Consider the following 20194-nt stretch of genomic DNA (forward strand, 5'->3'; position numbering starts at 1 on the left):
CTACGATAGTAACATCTTAAGCCAGAACTATTGTAACAGTAACCAAGTGTTACACCTAATCACACTTGCACTGTTATTGTTATTAGGAGATTAATGTGCCAAGTGCTTTGTGACAGATACCTCCACAATGAGTAGTCATAATGTGCTGTGTGCCTATAGTAAATACTTAAATGTTCCATGTGAATGCCATTGTACTGGTTCTTATTATGCTCACAACCTTACGTTAGACGTAAAGTACCAGGAGACCATCTTCATTTCCAGCAGTGTTCTCTGTGGGATTCGGGTTGTGTATGCAGCTGATGCCATTAATTTCTCTTGTGTTTCACGGCGTCATTGTTCGAACATTTTAGTGCGTGTGTTGCTAATGAGGAGGAGGAGGATGTGTGTACGTCCACAGGCGCCTTAAACCCAGGAATCTTGTGTTGAGTCGTATACTTTTGTAATGATGAGTATATATATATATATATATATATATATATATATATATATATATATATATATATATATATATATATATAAATATATATCTTTCTTTCATACTGTTCGCCATTTCCCGCGTTAGCGAGGTAGCGTTAAGAACAGAGGACTGGGCCTTTGAGGGAATATCTCCATCTGGCCCCCTTCTCTGTTCCTTCTTTGGGAAAAAAAAAACAAGAGGGGAGGATTTCCAGCCCCCCCGCTCCCTTCCCTTTTAGTCGCCTTCTACGACACTCAGGGAATACGTGGGAAGTATTCTTTCTCCCCTATCCCCAGGGATGATATATATATATATATATATATATATATATATATATATATATATATATATATATATATATATATATATATCTGGTCCTGCACTTGCATGTAAATACACATTTTTTTTTTAACGTGTGCTTTGTTAACCCAGGTGTGCCCCTTGCTCAGTAACCCTCCTATTTCGAAACTAATACTTTTATTGCTGGTTACAGAGCTTGTCTGTTACAGTAACCGTACTTTAACCTAACTTGTGACCCACCTCTGGTCGCGGGATGATCCATGATACCACAGCACCCGCTGACCTCTGTCTCATTGATTATAGTGTCACATTTGACTGATGATTATTACAACCTTCCCAAACGCGTGATAGTTAGGATATCCACCTTGCCAAGTTCCTCGAGTACCCGCACGTGCGTGTGGTAGTTCTGATGACCCAGAATGGGTGTGATGGGTTTAGTACCCGCATATGAGTATGATAGTGAAGGTACCCCAGGGTGGATATTATAGTTCAAATTGGTGGATGCAGTGATGTGGGTAATTTCATGTGGATGTAATGGTTCTAGATAATTTTGGTATCCCTCATGTGGATATTAAGACTCTGGATGGGATGGGATGGGATGATCACATTTAGCCACATCCACTTTCCGTTGTTGTGGATATGGTAGACAAACATGGTTGCACGAGTGTGGGTGTCGGTGTGGATGTGGCACTCGTGTTATCTCTAGTGTGGATGTGTTGGATGTGGTATCTGCCTGTGTCATATAGTTGATCTATCTTCGTGCGGATATTGTAGAATTACTGGAATGCAGCTGTACTAACCACATTTGGCTCTGTTAGTTCTCTTTCCCGAGTGTGAGTGATACCGCTCGTGTGTGTGTGTGTGTGTGTGTGTGTGTGGATGTGTTTGAAACATCGTGTATAGATGAGAGAATTCAAGCGCCTGTAGAACTATATATATCATCTAATGCTGGACATAGTGAGCAGACTCCTGCAATTATGATTACCTCAGTCTCCACGTTCGGATGAAGTCATTCACGTACTTGTATGTCGATGTGATTTTTTTTTTTCAACTCCACAAATGGATGTTCCACTTCCTGCATGTGGATGTTATCGTTCTACTGCCATGTTAAGGGGAGTGACATCAAATGTTTCCCGGGTGTGGATGTTAACTTCGGTGATCCAGAAAGGTGTTTGATCTGGTAATAGCGTGTGGATATTATGTACACTGAGTACTTCCAGTGCCTGTATGTGGGTTAAGTATCCATGTATTCCGGATGTGGGTGTTATAGGTCTGGTACCCACGTGTGGATTCAGCAACCCGATGGTTTTATTCAGAGAAACAAAGCTATGATGCCCACGTGTGGATGTGTTTCGAAACTCGTGCGTGGATATGATCTTTCGTACCCACAACAAAGGATACATTAAGGTAATTCACGTACCCACGTGTGGGTCTTTGTATGTGTTGGTACCCATGTTTGGATATGATAGCACTGGGACCAGCCTGCAGATGCTATACTTCTGATACCCATGTGTGGATATGCCTGTACCCACACGTACACGAAGCATGTAGAGTTAGCTACTTGTGTATGGATGTGTCTGTACCCACCTGAAGATAGGCAGGTCAGATACCCGCGTGTGGATGTGTCTGTACCCACCTGAAGGTAAGGCAAGTCAATTACCCTTGTGTGGATGTGTTTGTATACCCATATGAATAAGGCAGGTCAGATACCCGAGTGTGGATTTGTCTGCACCCACCTGAAGGTAAAGGCAAGTCAATTACTCTTGTGTGGATGTGTTGGTATACCCGTATGAATAAGGCAGGTCAGATACCCTTGTGTGGATGTGTTGGTATACCCGTATGAATAAGGCAGGTCAGATACCCGTGTGTGGATGCAGGCTGGCCCACCACCTGCACACGGGCTGGGCAATGTGAACACGGTACCTGTGTGTGTATCCGCGTCGGGCTGATGCGGATGAGGGCTGGCCCCGGGTCAGGGCCGTGTCGGGTACTGGAGGCCATGGCCGGGCTCAGGACGGGCTGTGGGCGCCGCCCTCATGACGCACGCCCGCCCACCGCCACGCCCACACGCCCGCCCTCCACGCCCGCCGCCGCTCCACTTACGCCCACGCTGAGGGAGAGGAAAGGTCAGGGTTAGTGGTGATGGGTCTCTCTCTCTCTCTCTCTCTCTTCTCTCTCTCTCTCTCTCTCTCTCTCTCTCTCTCTCTCTCTCTCTCTCTCTCTCTCTCTCTCTCTCTCTCTCTCATTTAGGTATCTGTTAAATGAATACAAGAAATGATATACATATACATTAATTCCCTCTTTCTCATTCCCGACACAGAGAACATACTGTTGTGCAGCAGAGGGTCGGGTGGTGCAGGGAGAGTTTATGGTGGAATTTTCCCCTTTTCGTTCTCTCCTGATACATTTCATGCAGGCTTACTTCACAGATGAAAGGTTCTCAGTCCACTCTCTTTCCTGCCGGTTGTTGTTGGCGGAGGGAGTGGAGAACGGGGAGAGAGCTTCCTTATACTGCTCTATCCTTACCTCATCCAACTAGATTAGAAATAGGAATATTTATCCTCATGTTGTCAGAAGATTTGCATAGACATGGGTAAACGGGCGTTGTGTTATCTTTGTATGCCAAGTATTGTTGGTCTCCCTCTTTTTAATGGTATGGTTTGAGAAGGACAGGGGAAGGGATAGTTTGAAGTGGAAGACACAACTTGAAGTGTGTACAGGTGTTATAACGTAAGTGTTTTGATGCGTGTGGGGGATTGTGTGGAAGCGTGTTTTTGATGCCTTATACACCCCCGGCAGACTGGGGGGTTGGGTATGTATGTATTCCTGTTGTGTCTTGGGTTTTCTGCAGGAGGTTTACTAAGCTAAGGTCAACATGGTTCATTGTTGTGTACATGGATGGATGATGAGTGGAGCCTCCGTGAGTGGTGTGAGGGAACCAAGGGTGTTCCATGTGGTCCACATCTCGGGTTGGTCTGTAGTTTGTATCATCGTTGTCTTCAAGTCTCTCACACATACCTTCTGGGACTGCTTGTCTTCGGTATGAACCAGCTGGTTTAATCTCTTGATTCGTTCTGGCTGTTCAACGGTGTTTTCAATGTAAGGTTATGTTTCATGTGTGACGAAATGACGAGTCTTATTTTGTATGCTCTGTAACTGCAGCGTGGGTGACGTAGGAGTGTGAGGAACGCTGGTATTGGTGAGTAGGTGAGGCCAGGGGTTATAAAGGTCTTGACCAGGTGTGAGTTTTGGTTCTGTGGAAGATGACAGACTCGGTACAGTGTGGTCTGTGCCGTCTTTCCACGTGTGGATCTCATGTTGATATGATGTGTTATCATACCTCTCGATGTTAGTGTGTGACCCAGCAGGGTTCTGCACCTCTTCTTGTGTCTTATACTGTTACCTTCTGTGGTTATATCGTTGGGTTATACTGTTACCTTCTGTGGTTATATCGTTGAGTTATACTGTTACCTTCTGTGGTTATATCGTTGGGTTATACTGTTACCTTCTGTGGTTATATCGTTGGGTTATACTGTTACCTTCTGTGGTTATATCGTTGGGTTATACTGTTACCTTCTGTGGTTATATCGTTGGGTTATATTCTTCCTAGCGTTAGTATAGTAAATTTCTTCATGTTTCATTTATCTTCCTGTCCTTTTCGAATTTGTTTAATCTGGTTTGTCTCTGACGGTACGAAACGAGTGTGCTCTGGAAACGAGTGTGCTCTGGGAACGAGTGTGCTCTGGATACGAGTGTGCTCTGGAAACTAGTGTGCTCTGGGAACGAGTGTGCTCTGGGAACGAGTGTGCTCTGGAAACGAGTGTGCTCTGCAAGTGAGGTGTTGGTGACTTCTCTTCGAGAGGCGTCGAGAGATGTCATTGGTATAAAAGATGTCCAGTGCTCATGACACCAGCTGGTGGGGGGGATGTCAGCTGTCTAGGTTGCCAGCTGATGGGGGGATATCAGCTGTGTAGGTTGCCAGCTGGTAGGGGGATGTCAGCTGTGTAAGTTGCCAGCTGGTAGGGGGATGTCAGCTGTGTCGGTTGTCAGCTGGTGGGGGATGTCAGCTGTGTAGGCTTTGAAAAATGATGGCAGAGGACGGTGCCCTGAGGGAGCAGAGGACGCTGCCCTGAGGGAGCAGAGGACGGTGCCCTGAGGGAGCAGAGGACGCTGACCTGAGGGAGCAGAGGACGGTGCCCTGAGGGAGCAGAGGACGGTGCCCAGAGGGACCCCGCTCACTAGAGCGAGTTTGGTCACCGTTGCAAAGTTGATGATTTATACCGTGTGTCAACGTTGATCCAGGAAGTTACACAGTGATGTGTGTGTGTGTGTGTGTGTGATCTCAAGCCTAGTTGTTGTGACTTATATTGGAGGTTATATTTTCCCCACACTTTTTCTCAAAGGCTTTGCTTATGTTTCCTTGTATAACTGTACCATTGATATTCCTTGTCCTCTGGAAAGAATAAGTTTTTTTTTCCTGTCGCCATCGTGAGCGTTGAGTCGATGCTATTGCCCCTCCGGAAGCCATAGTGATTAAGGTTATAAGGGGTATTTTTTTTCCCAGGTGTTTCATGACGTAAGGGTTATAATTCCTTTAAAAACGTTTCCCTGGGAGTTCTAGTAGGTAGGTAGGTAGGTAGGGAGGTATGTAGGGAGGTATGTAGGGAGGTAGGTAGGGATGTATGTAGGGAGGTAGGTAGGTAGGTAGGTAGGTAGGTAGGGAGGTATGTAGGTAGGTAGGTAGGGAGGTATGTAGGGAGGTAGGGAGGTATGTATGTAGGTAGGTAGGTAGGTAGGTAGGGAGGTATGTAGGTAAGTAGGTAGGGAGGTCCTCGGGTCTGTTTCTCTCATTCCTGGTTTTGGTGGTGGTGTTACCCTGGTCTTCTTGGACCTTCTGGGATGGGATCCTGTGCTGAGCATAACACTGTAGTTGTGGAGATGGTAAGGAAGTCCTCCTGGGGTTAAGCATTGATGATTTGGCTCTTTTGTATTTTGCTTTTTCCCCCGGGGGCTGAGTTCTTGGTTTCCTGAATGGCTGTGCGGGGTTCCGGGTGAGTCGTAGCTGTCTTTACCATGCACTCTCTCTCTCTCTCTCTCTCTCTCTCTCTCTCTCTCTCTCTCTCTCTCTCTCTCTCTCTCTCTCTCTCTCTCTCGTGCAGGGTAACGATCGAAGGGAATCATCTAAGAATATACTAAAATAAAGTCAACAATTGTAACATAATCTGAAGGTGACTCAATATACGTTAAGAATTTCTCTCCACATACATTAATTAACGCTGTGTATATATATATATATATATATATATATATATATATATATATATATATATATATATATATATATATTTTTATTTTTTTTTTATTTTTTTTTTATTTTTTTTTTTTTTTTTTAAATTTTCCAAAAGAAGGAACAGAGAAGGGGGCCATATGAGGATATTCCCTCAAAGGCCCAGTCCTCTGTTCTTAACGCTACCTCGCTAATGCGGGAAATGGCGAATAGTATAAAAAAAAAAAAAAATATATATATTTTATCCCTGGGGATAGGGGATTAAGAATGCTTCCCACGTATTCCCTGCGTGTCGTAGAAGGCGACTAAAAGGGGAGGGAGCGAGGGGCTGGAAATCCTCCCCTCTCGTTTTTTTTTTTTAATTTCCCAAAAGAAGGAACAGAGTGGGGCCAGGTGAGGATATTCCAAAAAAGGCCCATCCTCTGTTCTTAACGCTACCTCGCTAACGCGGGAAATGGCGAATAGCTTAAAAGAAAGAAAAAGATATATATATATATATATATATATATATATATATATATATATATATATATATATACATATATATATATATATATATATACGAACAAAGTGCGTAGGAACGCGCACCTTCATAGAACATACAAACCTCCAACAGCCAGGATCGAACCCGGGACCCCTGTGCAACAGGGCGGGAACGCTACCGCTAGGCTATGGTCCTGTATATACCCTAGCGTGAGCCAGGCACACATTTCACTCACCAACCCCAAAGGGTAGATGAACAGCCGGGTTGACTGTGAACCGACTGCCACAACCAGGAAGATCCGAACCTATGCGCTCGACCTTGGGCGACCCGGGAATGCGTCACGGGTGAGGAGCGCTGCCCGCTACACCACGGGTGGGTCCATTACATTTGTGTATCTTCCCCAATCTATACATCATTCATTCCCACACACATAACATGCCACTGGTCGTCATGTCTACACTTCGATACATTTTCCATTGGTGTTTATAAGACTTCACAGTGCTGGGTGGCTGTTTCACCTCTGCTGTTTTGCTTGCTGCACAGCGTTTGTGACCCGTTCCACCTGTGCTGTTACTTGCTCCACAGACACTGGCTGTGTGTATATTCCTGTTCCTCCCTCTACTTCAGTTTACTAGAGGTGTTGTTGTTTGTGAACCTTCACAACACTATAGCTATCTGCTTTGTATGTTTTATTATTGATGCTTCATCGAGATAGGTACGTACAAACATGTTACTATTGTTTCACAACGCTAGGTACGTACACCAGGTTGTTACTGCTGCTTCACAGCGTTAGGTACGTACTCCATGCTGTTATTGCTTCACAGCGATAGGTACATACTCCATGCTGTTTTTGCTGTTGCACAGCGCTAGGTACGTACTCCATGCTGTTACTGCTGTTGCATAGCGCTTTCTGCTTCCTCCGCCAGTGTTATCTATAATCTGTTTACTATGGAATGGAAATTGGAATGACTGTTATTCAATAAATGATTCGGTTCTGATCACATATTGAAAGTAATGAATTATAATTTTTGCCAGCAAAACAAAACAAAAATAGATAGTTGAATGTGAACTGTGACTGGATAAAAAAACAAAGATTGATTGTGAATTATGAGTGAATAGAAAACGTTGAATGAAAATGAAATTGACTGAAGAATCTCGGTCAACCACTATTCATCAAAGTTATGAGGTATAAGAACTATGGACTGGAGGCATTGGCTCCATTAGCTCATGACCTGGTGACAACGACGGAACGACCTCTTAGTATGATGACATAATCTGTGACTTGACCCCTATAAGGTCAGGTCATCATACTCAAGAATCGTATTTAGGTGTTGAAGGGTCACATCATCGTGCCCAAGGGTCGTGCCGTCACCCTCAAGGTTAGTGCCGTCGTGTTCAAGGGCCGGAACATTCACGCTCAGGGGTCGTGCCGTCGTGTTCAGGGTCGTACCACCATGCTCAAGGGTCGTGCCTTCGTGCGAAAGGGCCCCTTACATCACGCTCAGGAATCGTATGTATCATTGTGCCTTTTTGCAGGTGCACTGATTAATTATCAAGTGTCCCAGTTTTTATATAGCTGGTCGGGGCTGAGGGAGGGAAACACATTGCTTTATTAAGCGCAGAGGTGATATAGCTCAGGGCAGGCTGCTGCACCTGGGGTAGGTGGGGTTTCCATGGCAATGGTTCAGGTGTAGAAGGTGAGGCGTGGGTTTCTACGGGACAGTTGCGTGGGTATCAGGTCTCGTGGGAGCTTCTGCAGAAGGGAAAGGATATTGCCGCGGTCCTGAGTTACTAGGAGGTTGCCGTTTGTGCTTTGTGCTGCGGAGATGTGGTCGTAGATCCTGTAGCTCAATATGCTTCAGAAAACAAGAGGGGACAATGTCCTACAGGAGTCCTTTCTTAGCGTCCGCTGGATATCCAGTGCTTATGGGCAGGGGTGTGACCAGACTTCTGGTCAGGTGAGGAGCGTCTACGGGGTAAGTGGTGGTGGTTGTAAACTGCTAGAGTCTGATCCAAGAAGGTTAGACTCATGGTTGAAGACAGTACCAGCTGAACCTAGAATAGATAACAGTGCCAAAGGAGTGACTGCTGATATTATAGCAATAGACACCAAGCAAGACAAGCGAAGGGACGAGGCGAGGCAGTTGAGAAAAAAGTCATTCGTTACGACATCCTTTAAAGCTAATGTTGCTTGAACCTGTGAAGAAGACAAGACGGTAGAGAGGCATGTGAGGGATGCAGCAGGGTGGGGAAGGGTGTGAGGGGAACGGAGACTGGATATGACGACAGGGATTAGCATGGAAGCTTGACTGTATGAACGTGTCTGACCTCTGTTCGTCACTTCGGGAGGTCACCAGTTTGATACGAGTTTGCAAGAGAAATACAGACAACAGGAGGCCTGATTGGCCCACGACTGGGCTGTCTGGTAAAAACAAACAAACAAAGGAGTTTAACTTGACGAGAAGATGTAATTCCACTCCGCAGTTTCTTAAGCTATCACCGACTCCCTGCTTCTGCACTTTAGCTTTCTAGTGTCCCCGTTACCGCTGTCGTTTGTACAGTTTGTTTCTGGCGTTTTTCTCAGAGTCTACCTGAATTTATAAAATATTTTTTTGTAAACGACTTTTGAAGGAATTTATGGTCTTAGCATTCACGGTAACTTAATACAGTGCTCAATACATCTGTAGTAAAAGAAGCTGTTTCCCACGTCCGTACTACATCTTTTAGCTTTGAGTTTTATATCATTTACCCTGGTAACCATATTTTCTTGTATTTCGAAAAGATGTTTCGTGATTTACTTTATCGAACTTGTTCGGAATTTTGAACACTTGGATTAAGTTTCTGCGAAGTCTACGTTTTCGAAGGGAGATGAGATACAATCGTTTTAGCCTCTTTTCGTATGCCAGATTTGTAAGAGATGAGATCAATTCTTTTACGCTTCTTTGTACTTGCTCTAATTTTTCTCGTCATTTTTATAGATTGGGGACTATAACTGGACGGCATATTAAAGGTGTGGTCTTACTAGAGAATTATAAAGTGTGAGAATTGTTTCTGGTGTCTTGTAGTCTTGGTTCCTGACTGTGAACTTAACTTTGGTTACCTTTTTTTTTTTACTTGCTGCTTGACAGTTTAGTGTACCTTAGATGTTAATGACAACTCCATGTTCTATTCTTAATTTACTTAAGTCGGAGAGTCGGAGAGTTTCTGAATAGTTTGTAGTCGTAACGTATATTCTTGTCTCCAAAGTGCATAACTTTACACTTGTCTACATTAAACTTCATTTGCCATCTGTCTTACCACTCTGCTAGTAAGTTTTAAGATCTCTTTGAATCATTTCGCAGTCCCGCCTGTTTACAGCTTTATCTCCTAGTTAAGCATCGTCAGCAGATTTAGAGATCTTAGATATGAGACCGAGTTCTAGGCCATTAGTGTATATTTTGAAAAGAATTAGGACTAGCACCTACCCCTGTGGTACACCACTCGTTACGATTAGCCTGTCTGAGGCTTGGCCATTTAATACTACATAACGTCTGCTTTATTCCGGTAAGCCAGTCTCTGATCCATGCACGTACAGAGTTCTTCACCGAGTCCGTGCGTTTGTGAGTTTATGTAGAAGTCTCTTTTGAGCTCCTTTATCGAAAGCCTTTAGGCTATCTAAATATACTACATCAGACTGTACTTTTTTGTCCCAGTTCCTATGGATAACATTAAAAAATTCTAGTAAATTCGTCATGCAGGATCTCTATAGCAGAAACCATGTTGGTTCTCCGATATAATTTTGTGATTTAGAAACGTGATAATTTTATCACGAATCAATTTTTTCCATCGTTTTATCCAACACAAACGTAAGGCTGCTTGGGCGCTAGTTCAAGGCATACTTTTTTGTCTCCTTTTTATATATACAGGAGTAACATTTGATAGTTTCCAGTCAGTTGGCACTTGACCATCCGATAGACACTTGTTGAATATTTGTGTTATGGTGTATATCAGCTGTCTCCTGACCTCTTTTAAAAATCTTGAGACAAAGTTATCTGGGCTGATGGATTTGCTCAGATTCAATTGATCCAGGTATTTAAGTACTTCAGAGCTCTTTGTTTCTCTGATTTTCAACTTTTCTTCATCAGATCCTTGAAGCGTTTTCATTCATTGCGGTATTCGAGATGTTTCGCCAATTGTGAGTACGAAGTTAAAGGAATGATTTAGTACGGTGGCCATTTCCTTGTCGTCTGTAGTTAGTGTGTCATGTTCTTTTCGCAATGGTCCAATTCCTTCGGTTACACTTTTCCTTTTTTTCATATATTTGAAGAATTCCTAAAGATTATTCTTAACTTTCAAAGGAATTCTTTTTCTTCCTCGCGTTTCCTATGTCTTATGACCTTACTTTTTCTTTGGATTTTGATTAATTTCTGGTGATTCTTATCAGTTCCCATTGATTTGAATTTCTTATATGTTTTCCTCTTTTGGCAAGTTTGTCCTCCTATTTTCCTATTCGTCCATGATGTTTTTGAACTACTGCAGGTTCTCTTCGAAATTCATGTAATATGTTTATTTCTAATCTCGAGTAATGTGTTTTTAGCATTATTCCACATTTCCTTTACTGTATGAACGTCAAGAATTTTTGTCCACTTGGTACTGAGAATTTCGTTTCTAAAGTTTTCAAAACTTGCTCACCTGTAATCTGGGATGAAGAGTTTGTTGTCATTCATTTCAGAGTCTAAATTCATCTCTAATTTAATCAACCTGTGATCACTGTCTGACAAACTCTCGCCTACATCACAAAAGTTGATTAAGTTTGTGTCACTGGTGAGGACAAGATCAAGAATGTTTTTACCTCTTGTTTTTTCTAATTAACTGTTCTAGAAAAGTGTCCTCAATCAGTTCCGTTAGTGTCGTTCCCTCTCTGGTCACCTGTTAACATGTTCCATTTTATGTTTGGACTATTGAAGTTTCCTACTATTATAACCTCTTTACTATTTGCTATAGTTTTTATTTTGTTGTATAGCATCTTATCGTTGTCTATTTGTTTAGGAGGTCTGTAATTTAGTCCAAGACGTAGTGTACTTTTGAACTTGTCGGCAATGTCAAAATAGAGTCGTAAGTGTGTGTGTGTCTACTTTGCTTATCTTGATAGCACTTAGATTATCAACGTAGATCAAAACTCCACCACATACCCTGTTCAAGCGTTCTTTCGTAAATAGTTTATTCCCGAGTATTATTAACTCGGCGATTAAATGATTATTCTCAGAGTTTAACCACGTTTCTGAGATTGCAATAATGTTCGGTTTTTCAGTAACTGCATAGGACATTAGTTCATCACGTTTCGTAATGATGCTTCTGGCATTTGTATATATCAAACTTATTTTCCTTTGGGGTTGATTTCTGGACTGAGTTTGCCTTTTTTCTGTCGGTGTGCGTGTTTGTATTATCACTTTTAATGTTTCCATGTGCAGCAGTGGGAGAGAAACCTGTTTGATTAACTGACAGTTTAGATTCTTCTTCTATAATGATTATGAGAGAGGAAACATCAGTAGAAATACAATGCTCTACTGGGTAAGTATAAAGAAGATGTAGCTGAAAGTGAGTTCCTGTTGGTGGTGCAGGATTAATTAAGAAAGTGGGTTAAGATGAAGTTGGTGGGAGATGAGGCAGATATTTCTTTGGGTGTGTTTCTTGGATCTAGGGTCTCGTGGAGCTTCTGCAGAAGAGAGGCGTTCCTGAGGTCCCGAGTTAGTGGGTGGTCAGGTCCCTTGGTTCAAGCTGCTTCAGGATACAGGTGTTGACAATACCCATGGGAGTGTTACCGAAGGGGCAGGAGCGAGAGTAACCGGAGGAGGTCATTGGCGATGAGGCAACACAGTGCTCCTGCCGATGGAGATCCGGAAGCTACATGGTGGACATTTCCAGGCACGGGCGCAGATTGCACCTCAGTATCCTTGAGCCAGAGGACTTAAATGATTGCCCTCAATTTTGCATGGGATTATCTGAAGGAAGATGGGTCGCCCACGCCAGTAGTATTAATTGTGTGGGCGAGGCCACCAAGTCCATGACAGCGGATCCCTGGAAGTGTAGAGGATATTCCATTGTGGAAGTGCGATGTCCTTTACCTCCACAGTACCTGGCCTGTGACCTCTCTAGGTCTCATAGGGTCACACGATGTCGCTGACAGTTCCTCGATGAGATGAATATAATGGACCAGGTGGCTAATGCTGCTCGTGAGAAGTGATTACTCGTGCCCACAGCGTCAGGTCACTGTCATTGATGCAAGACTTGTTAGCATGACGTGTGGAAATGTTGCGACGTTCTCAATGATCTTGCCATCATGCTCAGGGGTCGTACGGTCGTGTTCAAGAGGGGTCGACCTGGACCAACGCCAGTTCGTTCCAGACACAGAAAAGGACCAGGACATTGTCAAACCTTCACCTTATTACTAACGTATTTGTATAGTTTTGTTAATCGTCATTTGTTCTCCAAATTCTAAAGATAGAATAACATTATGAAAACATCTGACGTTCTTTCTCATTCCGTTTGAAAGTACACTTATCATTTGCCCAGAAATTCTTCCTAACCATTAATGTCTGAGACGATCATATTTTATGAGTGGAAAGTAAGTGACGCCCATGACTTAGAAATTGAAAATATCATTTTTCATTTCGTTTTCTCGATATGATGAATAACTCCAGGTATGCCAGATGAATGACTGATTCATCAAGATCCTGCTTCAACATGGCCGCACTCTGACCTTTGCATGTTTTCTTAATCAGAAAACCCGGCAGCGTAGGCGAAAGTCGCATTGAATAATATATCATATGATCCCACATTGACTGAGCTTTCAAATGTCACCCATTAACAAAGTGCTTCTCTTTATGGTATTTGTTGCTTTAGCCGTAGTTGCTAACCACTTTGAGTACGACGGTACGATCCTTGGGTTCTGTATGGCTTGGCCACTAACCTAACTCTTAAAATGGATGTGTCAGACTCCATCTCACTCCTTAAGGTATCGTACGGTCGTGTTCAGGTGTAGCACCGTCGTGCTTGATCAGGCTCCTACTGCCGTCCTTACTGTGTTGAGGATCTGGGAGGAAAGAGATCAAATCTTGCCTCACCGCCGGCAGAGCGAGGCCTCAGGTCACCACCCTGGCAGCCAAGCATAGAATATACGCAGCCATTCAACCCACGTCACCTCCCTCTGATCCTCTTCGTGTATTAAAGCTTTGAATGTATGATCAACACGTCCAGATTACCAGACAGGCGTCTACCCTTGTAAGTAGTATAATAGATAAGTGGTTCATTTATTACTGCTACTAAATATATATGTATATATATATATATATATATATATATATATATATATATATATATATATATATATATATATATATATATATATCTATATATATATATATATATATATATATATATATATATATATATATATATATATATATATATATATATATTTTTTTTTTTTTTTTTTTCTACTTCGGTTTAAAAGTTAATGTTATGGATGTGATATAATCGTAAAGTTTATTAGCAAAAGTTCCCCCTCTCTCCTGGATTGCTTTTAGATGCTTCTGAAGACAACGGAAACGTCCATGGTTCGAAGCCGTGCACTGGGCCTCCGACGAAACCTGCGACAGATCCCCATCTGGTGAATGCGATTTCCCAGCGATCATCTGAGAGGTGATGAAACTCATGTAGTAGCGGCGGCTACATCCTCCGACTCATCTTGAGTCGTAACGCGGAGATATTCAAGATGTGTATGAAGATAGTAACTGGGACGGAGAGGTAACAGGAGACACGGTGGTCCATAACAAGATTATTAGTGGCCATAAACTCTTATGTGGTAGATACGCTGTGGTGAGTCACTCCACCACCCACCACACCCTCAGAGGAACGCCATGTAGGTTGAGAAAGGATACTGCCGGGGAAATGTAATAGGAAAGAGAGAATGTGAAAAAATTTCCCCCCATTCTAACTGCAGTAGCTGACTTCAATGAAGCTCTCAGATCCGAAGAGAAAGTTGATGTTTTGATTATGAATTAGATTTATTTCTTCTTCATGAAACTGCGACCTATTTTCTGATAATTGATACTACTGAAATATTGGCATAGCCTTGATATGGACGTCCTGTGATAACTTTCATGTCTGCCACATCCGGTGGTTATTTTTTCCCCACCCAGGATTTTACAACAGTTGAAGAAGAAAAGTTTTGCCCTCGTCGCTGATACATCTTCCTTCCTTTTCATTTCATTTCGTTATTTTTAGTCGCTGACGCTCTTACCTAATGTGAAATAATATAGAAAATCATTTAGCATCTTAAAAACTTGTGTATGAGATCTCAAAGTATGCATTTTTTTTTTCTATAGAGAGAATAATTTTAAGTCTCGGAGTCGTTATTCTTAAAGCATATTATATGAGCTACAGAAATAGATTTATTGCTCTTCTCTGCATTGTTTCTAATGCTTCTTCCTCTTTAATCAAGTTTGGTGTCCAGAATCGCCTAGTGTATTCCATACGAGTATTCCATTTGCCTAACGTTCCTTCATTTTATACATCTGTCGGTAACGTAGCATCGTTCTGGGCTTCATCGTGTTCAGCTAGGCTTTGTTTTCATATTCCAGGGAAAGGCACTCCGTTCGTGAGTGAGTGTTCTCGTAGATATTGGTTTCAATCACTGTGGAGGAATACATTAATGTCCTGTTAGCACTTTATACAGGGAGAGTCAGATAGATTTTGCTGCATTGGGAAAACACAGAGATGGGAAAGAGGAAGGGTAAATATTTGCTTTCTTCCTGTAATATATAACCGCTTGTGCTCTACTGGAAAAAACTTGAACACAGAAAGGGAATATAATTATATTTTCATACATTAGTATAATGATAATGATTGCATTGATTTATTGAAGATTGTCGTATTTTATGGACATACTGGACAACAACGCATTTCAAATAACTAATCTTTTGTACCGGAGAACGACCATTGTACCATGCCGCATTATGGAGCAAGTGTTGTGACGTTAGACTGGAGACGTAATGTTACGTTCTCGTTACGTCACCCAGAGTAGTTCGACTCGCCCATCACTTGCGGACACAACGACCCGTACCCTGGTCGTGGGTCTGAGAAGCAGAGACGGCTCTATGTAAACCAGGTTAACCCTTCGTTCATCGTCTTTTAAGGAACCACAAGTCATGATGCTGAGAATATTGTGTAACATTCCTTCCTCTTCAGATACCAGCGGGATTCCCTGGCCAAAACTCGGCCGATGTAACTGAATCCTCAGTGTCGTATTTATGATGGTATTTACGTGGTGTTTTGGATGATGTGTTGTTGGTTCAGCACGTCTGGTGATGTTTGGGAAGGATGGCATTCAAATGTTTAGTTACCTCAATGACGATCCGGCTCTGTCAACACCCGAAGAAATTCTCCCATTTAGTGGTTTTTGGTGATTGTGTGAGACAGACAGACAAACCGACAGACAGACTTATAGACAGACGGACAGACAGACAGACAGACGGGAATAGATTAGTTGCCACGTGTATTATCGTACCTCAAAACATGTTGTGGAACGTGGAATTCCAGACTGGTAAAAGGATGTACATTTTTAATTGATGTGATCCATAGTGTGATATGAGCAATATCTCATGTAAACCCAGGGTATTTGGTCAAATTAGTCCGTTCGACTGGAAGCCGGAGAAAGAGATCGGGGAAAGATGGTAGAGAGAGAGAGAGAGAGAGAGAGAGAGAGAGAGAGAGAGAGAGAGAGAGAGAGAGAGAGAGAGAGAGTTGTAGTATAGTGTTACAGAGGAGAATATGGGAAGAGTGATAAATCCGGGGGTAAGCACAGGAAGTGGTAAAAGGAGGAAAGACTAGTATGTTTAGTTATGTGGAGGTTGTATACAGAAACATGGGAGAGAGGTCATGTGCGTGGTGATTGGACGAAGACGGTGGTTGTTCCACTGTGTTCATGTTACGCCGAGTACACTGACTGACTGTAAGAATGGCAGAGGAATACGTCTCCTGAGCATTTTGAGCTGTGGTAGGGTAGTGATGATCAGTAAGGACGGTAATGGGAAGGCAGAAGTTGAGAATAAAGTCTTAGATGGAATTAAGAAAGATCATAGAAGTGAACAGTGCACAAAACGGTTCCGCCTGTCCAAACTCTGGTACAAGATAGATGCAGTGGAGATGTCATTGGAAAGATAAAGGTACGAGAGGGACATGGTTTGGGTCAACCATTAGAAGGACCAACAGATGAAGCTCAAGTCAGAAGGGAATTGGTCATGTAGTACACACAGCAAACTGTAGGTTAGGCAAGTGTATAAGTAATACAATTTGAGGCCCCTGGAAGCAGTCGATCGTTGAAGAGGTGGATGGTCCGTGAGGTGAGGGAGTGCACCATGGCTGGGCATGTTTCAGACGAGGGTGGCAGTGTAATGACGCTGAGGAGCGGGTAGAATGGAAGCATCATCTGTGCGGATGTGGTGGGAATGGAGACGTTGATGTCACTTGACGATTCAGCTGAGTGTATGCAAGGAGCAGAGTCACAGGCTCTTATGTAAGTGTGGATCTTCAATGTTTCCCTTTCAACACGTTGGATGTGGGTCAAGGACGTGTTTGATCTGTGCCTCATTCACTCTATAGAATTGAAGCGAAGCGTGTGTGTGTGTGTGTGTGTGTGTGTGTGTGTGTGTGTGTGTGTAATTACGTACAAGAGATTACCTATTTATACAGTACGAGGATGAAGAGCAGAACTCGTAGGTCCTCATCTATTGAACTTTCTCCAGCTTTTGAAACTTTTTTGTGAGCTCTCAAGAATGACAGTTTCATGAGTGGATTTCTTCCATTCTTCCATAACTCTGTGCTGTGCGAGGACTACTTTACATCTTTCTTTAGAGGTTCCTTGTTTACTTTCATGTTATGGCTTTTGGTTGTTGTGTTGTCGCATCTTTCGAAGAACTGTTCACTGTTGGCATCACCAGACTGATCTGAAAACTGAAGAGGTTTTAATCATGTTTCCTTCTACACTTCTTTCATCCATGATGGACAGATTATTATAGTCTCCAACTCAAGCCCTATAATCGTTGCACCGTCTGTGATGCCCCACTCTGGTCCTTGCACCATCTGTGATGCCCTCCTCTTGTCCTTGCACCATCTGTGAGGCTTTCTTCTCGACCTTTTCTCTTCCATTTTTGTGCTTCTTTAAGTGCGTCGACCGAACTTGAGATGCGTATTTTAGTGTTGGGCGTAACACATGACGTGAGCAGTCCGCTGAACGTTTCCTTATCCCTGTATTTGTGCTCGTTTCTCAGCACTGTGTTCTCTTTGCCCGGAATATGATGATCTTCGAGGCCCACAGTCACCAGTGACTTCTCGTACGCCTGCTATTACCTGCCTCTCATTTCACCAACGATCATAGTTTCACTGTTAACCCAGGCGTCGGGTAAGTCGTGCAGTGTTGCCGCATCAACCTGCGTGAGTATGGCTCGTTCTGATGACCTGCATTTTCGCCAGGCTGCACTGATCCTGAGTACTCCACATTCCCCTGAGCCTTCAGTCGTCCAAGCTTTGTACTTGTCTGATTGGTCCCTCAGCAGTGCTTACTGCACTGTCACGTACGTAACTTGTGTGATTGGTCCCTCACCAGTGCTTACTGCACTGTCACGTACGTAACTTGTGTGATTGGTCCCTCACCAGTGCTTACACTTGTGCGATTGGTCCCTCACCATTGCTTACTGCACTGTCACGTACGTAACTTGTGTGATTGGTCCCTCACCATTGCTTACTGCGCTGTCACGTACGTAACTTGTGTGATTGGTCCCTCACCATTGCTTACTGCGCTGTCACGTACGTAACTTGTGTGATTGGTTCCTCACCATTGCTTACTGCGCTGTCACGTACGTAACTTGTGTGATTGGTCCCTCACCATTGCTTACTGCACTGTCACGTACGTAACTTGTGTGATTGGTCCCTCACCATTGCTTACTGCGCTGTCACGTACGTAACTTGTGTGATTGGTCCCTCACCATTGCTTACTGCGCTGTCACGTACGTAACTTGTGTGATTGGTTCCTCACCATTGCTTACTGCGCTGTCACGTACGTAACTTGTGTGATTGGTCCCTCACCATTGCTTACTGCGCTGTCACGTACGTAACTTGTGTGATTGGTTCCTCACCATTGCTTACTGCGCTGTCACGTACGTAACTTGTGTGATTGGTCCCTCACCATTGCTTACTGCACTGTCACGTACGTAACTTGTCTGATTGGTCCCTCAGCAGTGCTTACTGCACTGTCACGTACGTAACTTGTGCGATTGGTCCCTCACCATTGCTTACTGCGCTGTCACGTACGTAACTTGTGTGATTGGTTCCTCACCAGTGCTTACTACACTGTCACGTACGTAACTTGTGCGATTGGTCCCTCACCATTGCTTACTGCACTGTCACGCACGTACGCGAAACCTTCCCTTGATAGATCATCGTCCACAGACCACCGTTGCAGCCGTCAGTCATCCATCATTCAGCCACAGGGTTTTGCTCTTGTTCCTTGATATCTCCACGTAACATCAGTAACATCCTCTGATATCTAAGTTCCCTATTTTCCTCTTTCATTTGATGACACGTTTTCTCCACGAACTTGAATTTTGATTCCTCAGTTTTCTTCTTCATCAACATGTAATTTCGCATCCAGTTTCTCTGTGGTTTATAACATTATCCCCAACATTATGGTCTCTCAGCTGATTCAGTTTGTAATTCTCTGATCTTTTCTTCACACGCAGAGTCATCCAACTCCTCTTCATCCAGCCTCCTCCTAATCATCCAGTCTCCTCCTTACCACGCAACCGTATGGTCATGATGCTATACCTTACCTGACCGTATGGTCATGATGCTATACCTTACCTGACCGTATGGTCATGATGCTATACCTTACCTGACCGTATGGTCATGATGCTATACCTTACCTGACCGTATGGTCATGATGCTATACCTTACCTGACCGTATGGTCATGATGCTATACCTTACCTGACCGTATGGTCATGATGCTATACCTTACCTGACCGTATGGTCATGATGCTACACCTTCCCTGACTCCATTTTTGCCATAACTCTCCCATCCAGCTTGAAACTGGACTTGTACTGAAAGAGACTTTGTGTGTTAGTTTCATTTGAGAAGTGTTGGAAACCGTCAATACAAAACTTCAGTTCAATCCTCATCACTTTCTTAAGTTTCTCTAAGATTTACCTGCAACCTCGTGTACCAAGAGTACAGAAAGTAATCTTAGAGGTTAGCTTTTGAAGGAAGCTGGCTGTGCTCCTCACAGTGGCAGTTTGTATACAATTGACTGTTAAGTGATCAAAAAGAATCACGGTCATAATTTTGAATCATTTAATTACTTAATATGAGTTATTCATTTTGTTCTTCATTATATATTTTCATAAGAATCGTTTCTGAAAAAAAGCAACATATATGTACTGTCTGTCATTTATCGGTGTGGCCGTGTGTGTGTGTGTGTGTGTGTGTGTGTGTGTGTGTGTGTGTGTACACTGAAGTAAAAGACACTGTACATATACTTGGTAATTTCTCGTATTCAAGAACCCATTCACTTGCTTTCTGATCGCCTTCCCATAATTTACAGACCACACTGGTCACGAAGACTGGTCTGCACG

The 20194-nt window shown here is 43.1% G+C and overlaps 1 protein-coding gene across 1 annotated transcript in view; it reads right to left on the reverse strand.

Moving 5' to 3' along the window:
• The window catches only part of LOC139749104 (uncharacterized), a 593058-nt gene that overhangs the window by 55615 nt on the left and 517249 nt on the right, over window positions 1-20194 (reverse strand). The window contains 1 exon segment of the mRNA XM_071662669.1: window positions 2681-2867. Within this exon segment, the coding sequence (XP_071518770.1) occupies window positions 2681-2758 (78 nt within the window). The 5' untranslated portion in view covers window positions 2759-2867.

Source organism: Panulirus ornatus, chromosome 1 (assembly GCF_036320965.1).
Source record: "Panulirus ornatus isolate Po-2019 chromosome 1, ASM3632096v1, whole genome shotgun sequence".
NCBI lineage: Eukaryota > Metazoa > Arthropoda > Malacostraca > Decapoda > Palinuridae > Panulirus > Panulirus ornatus.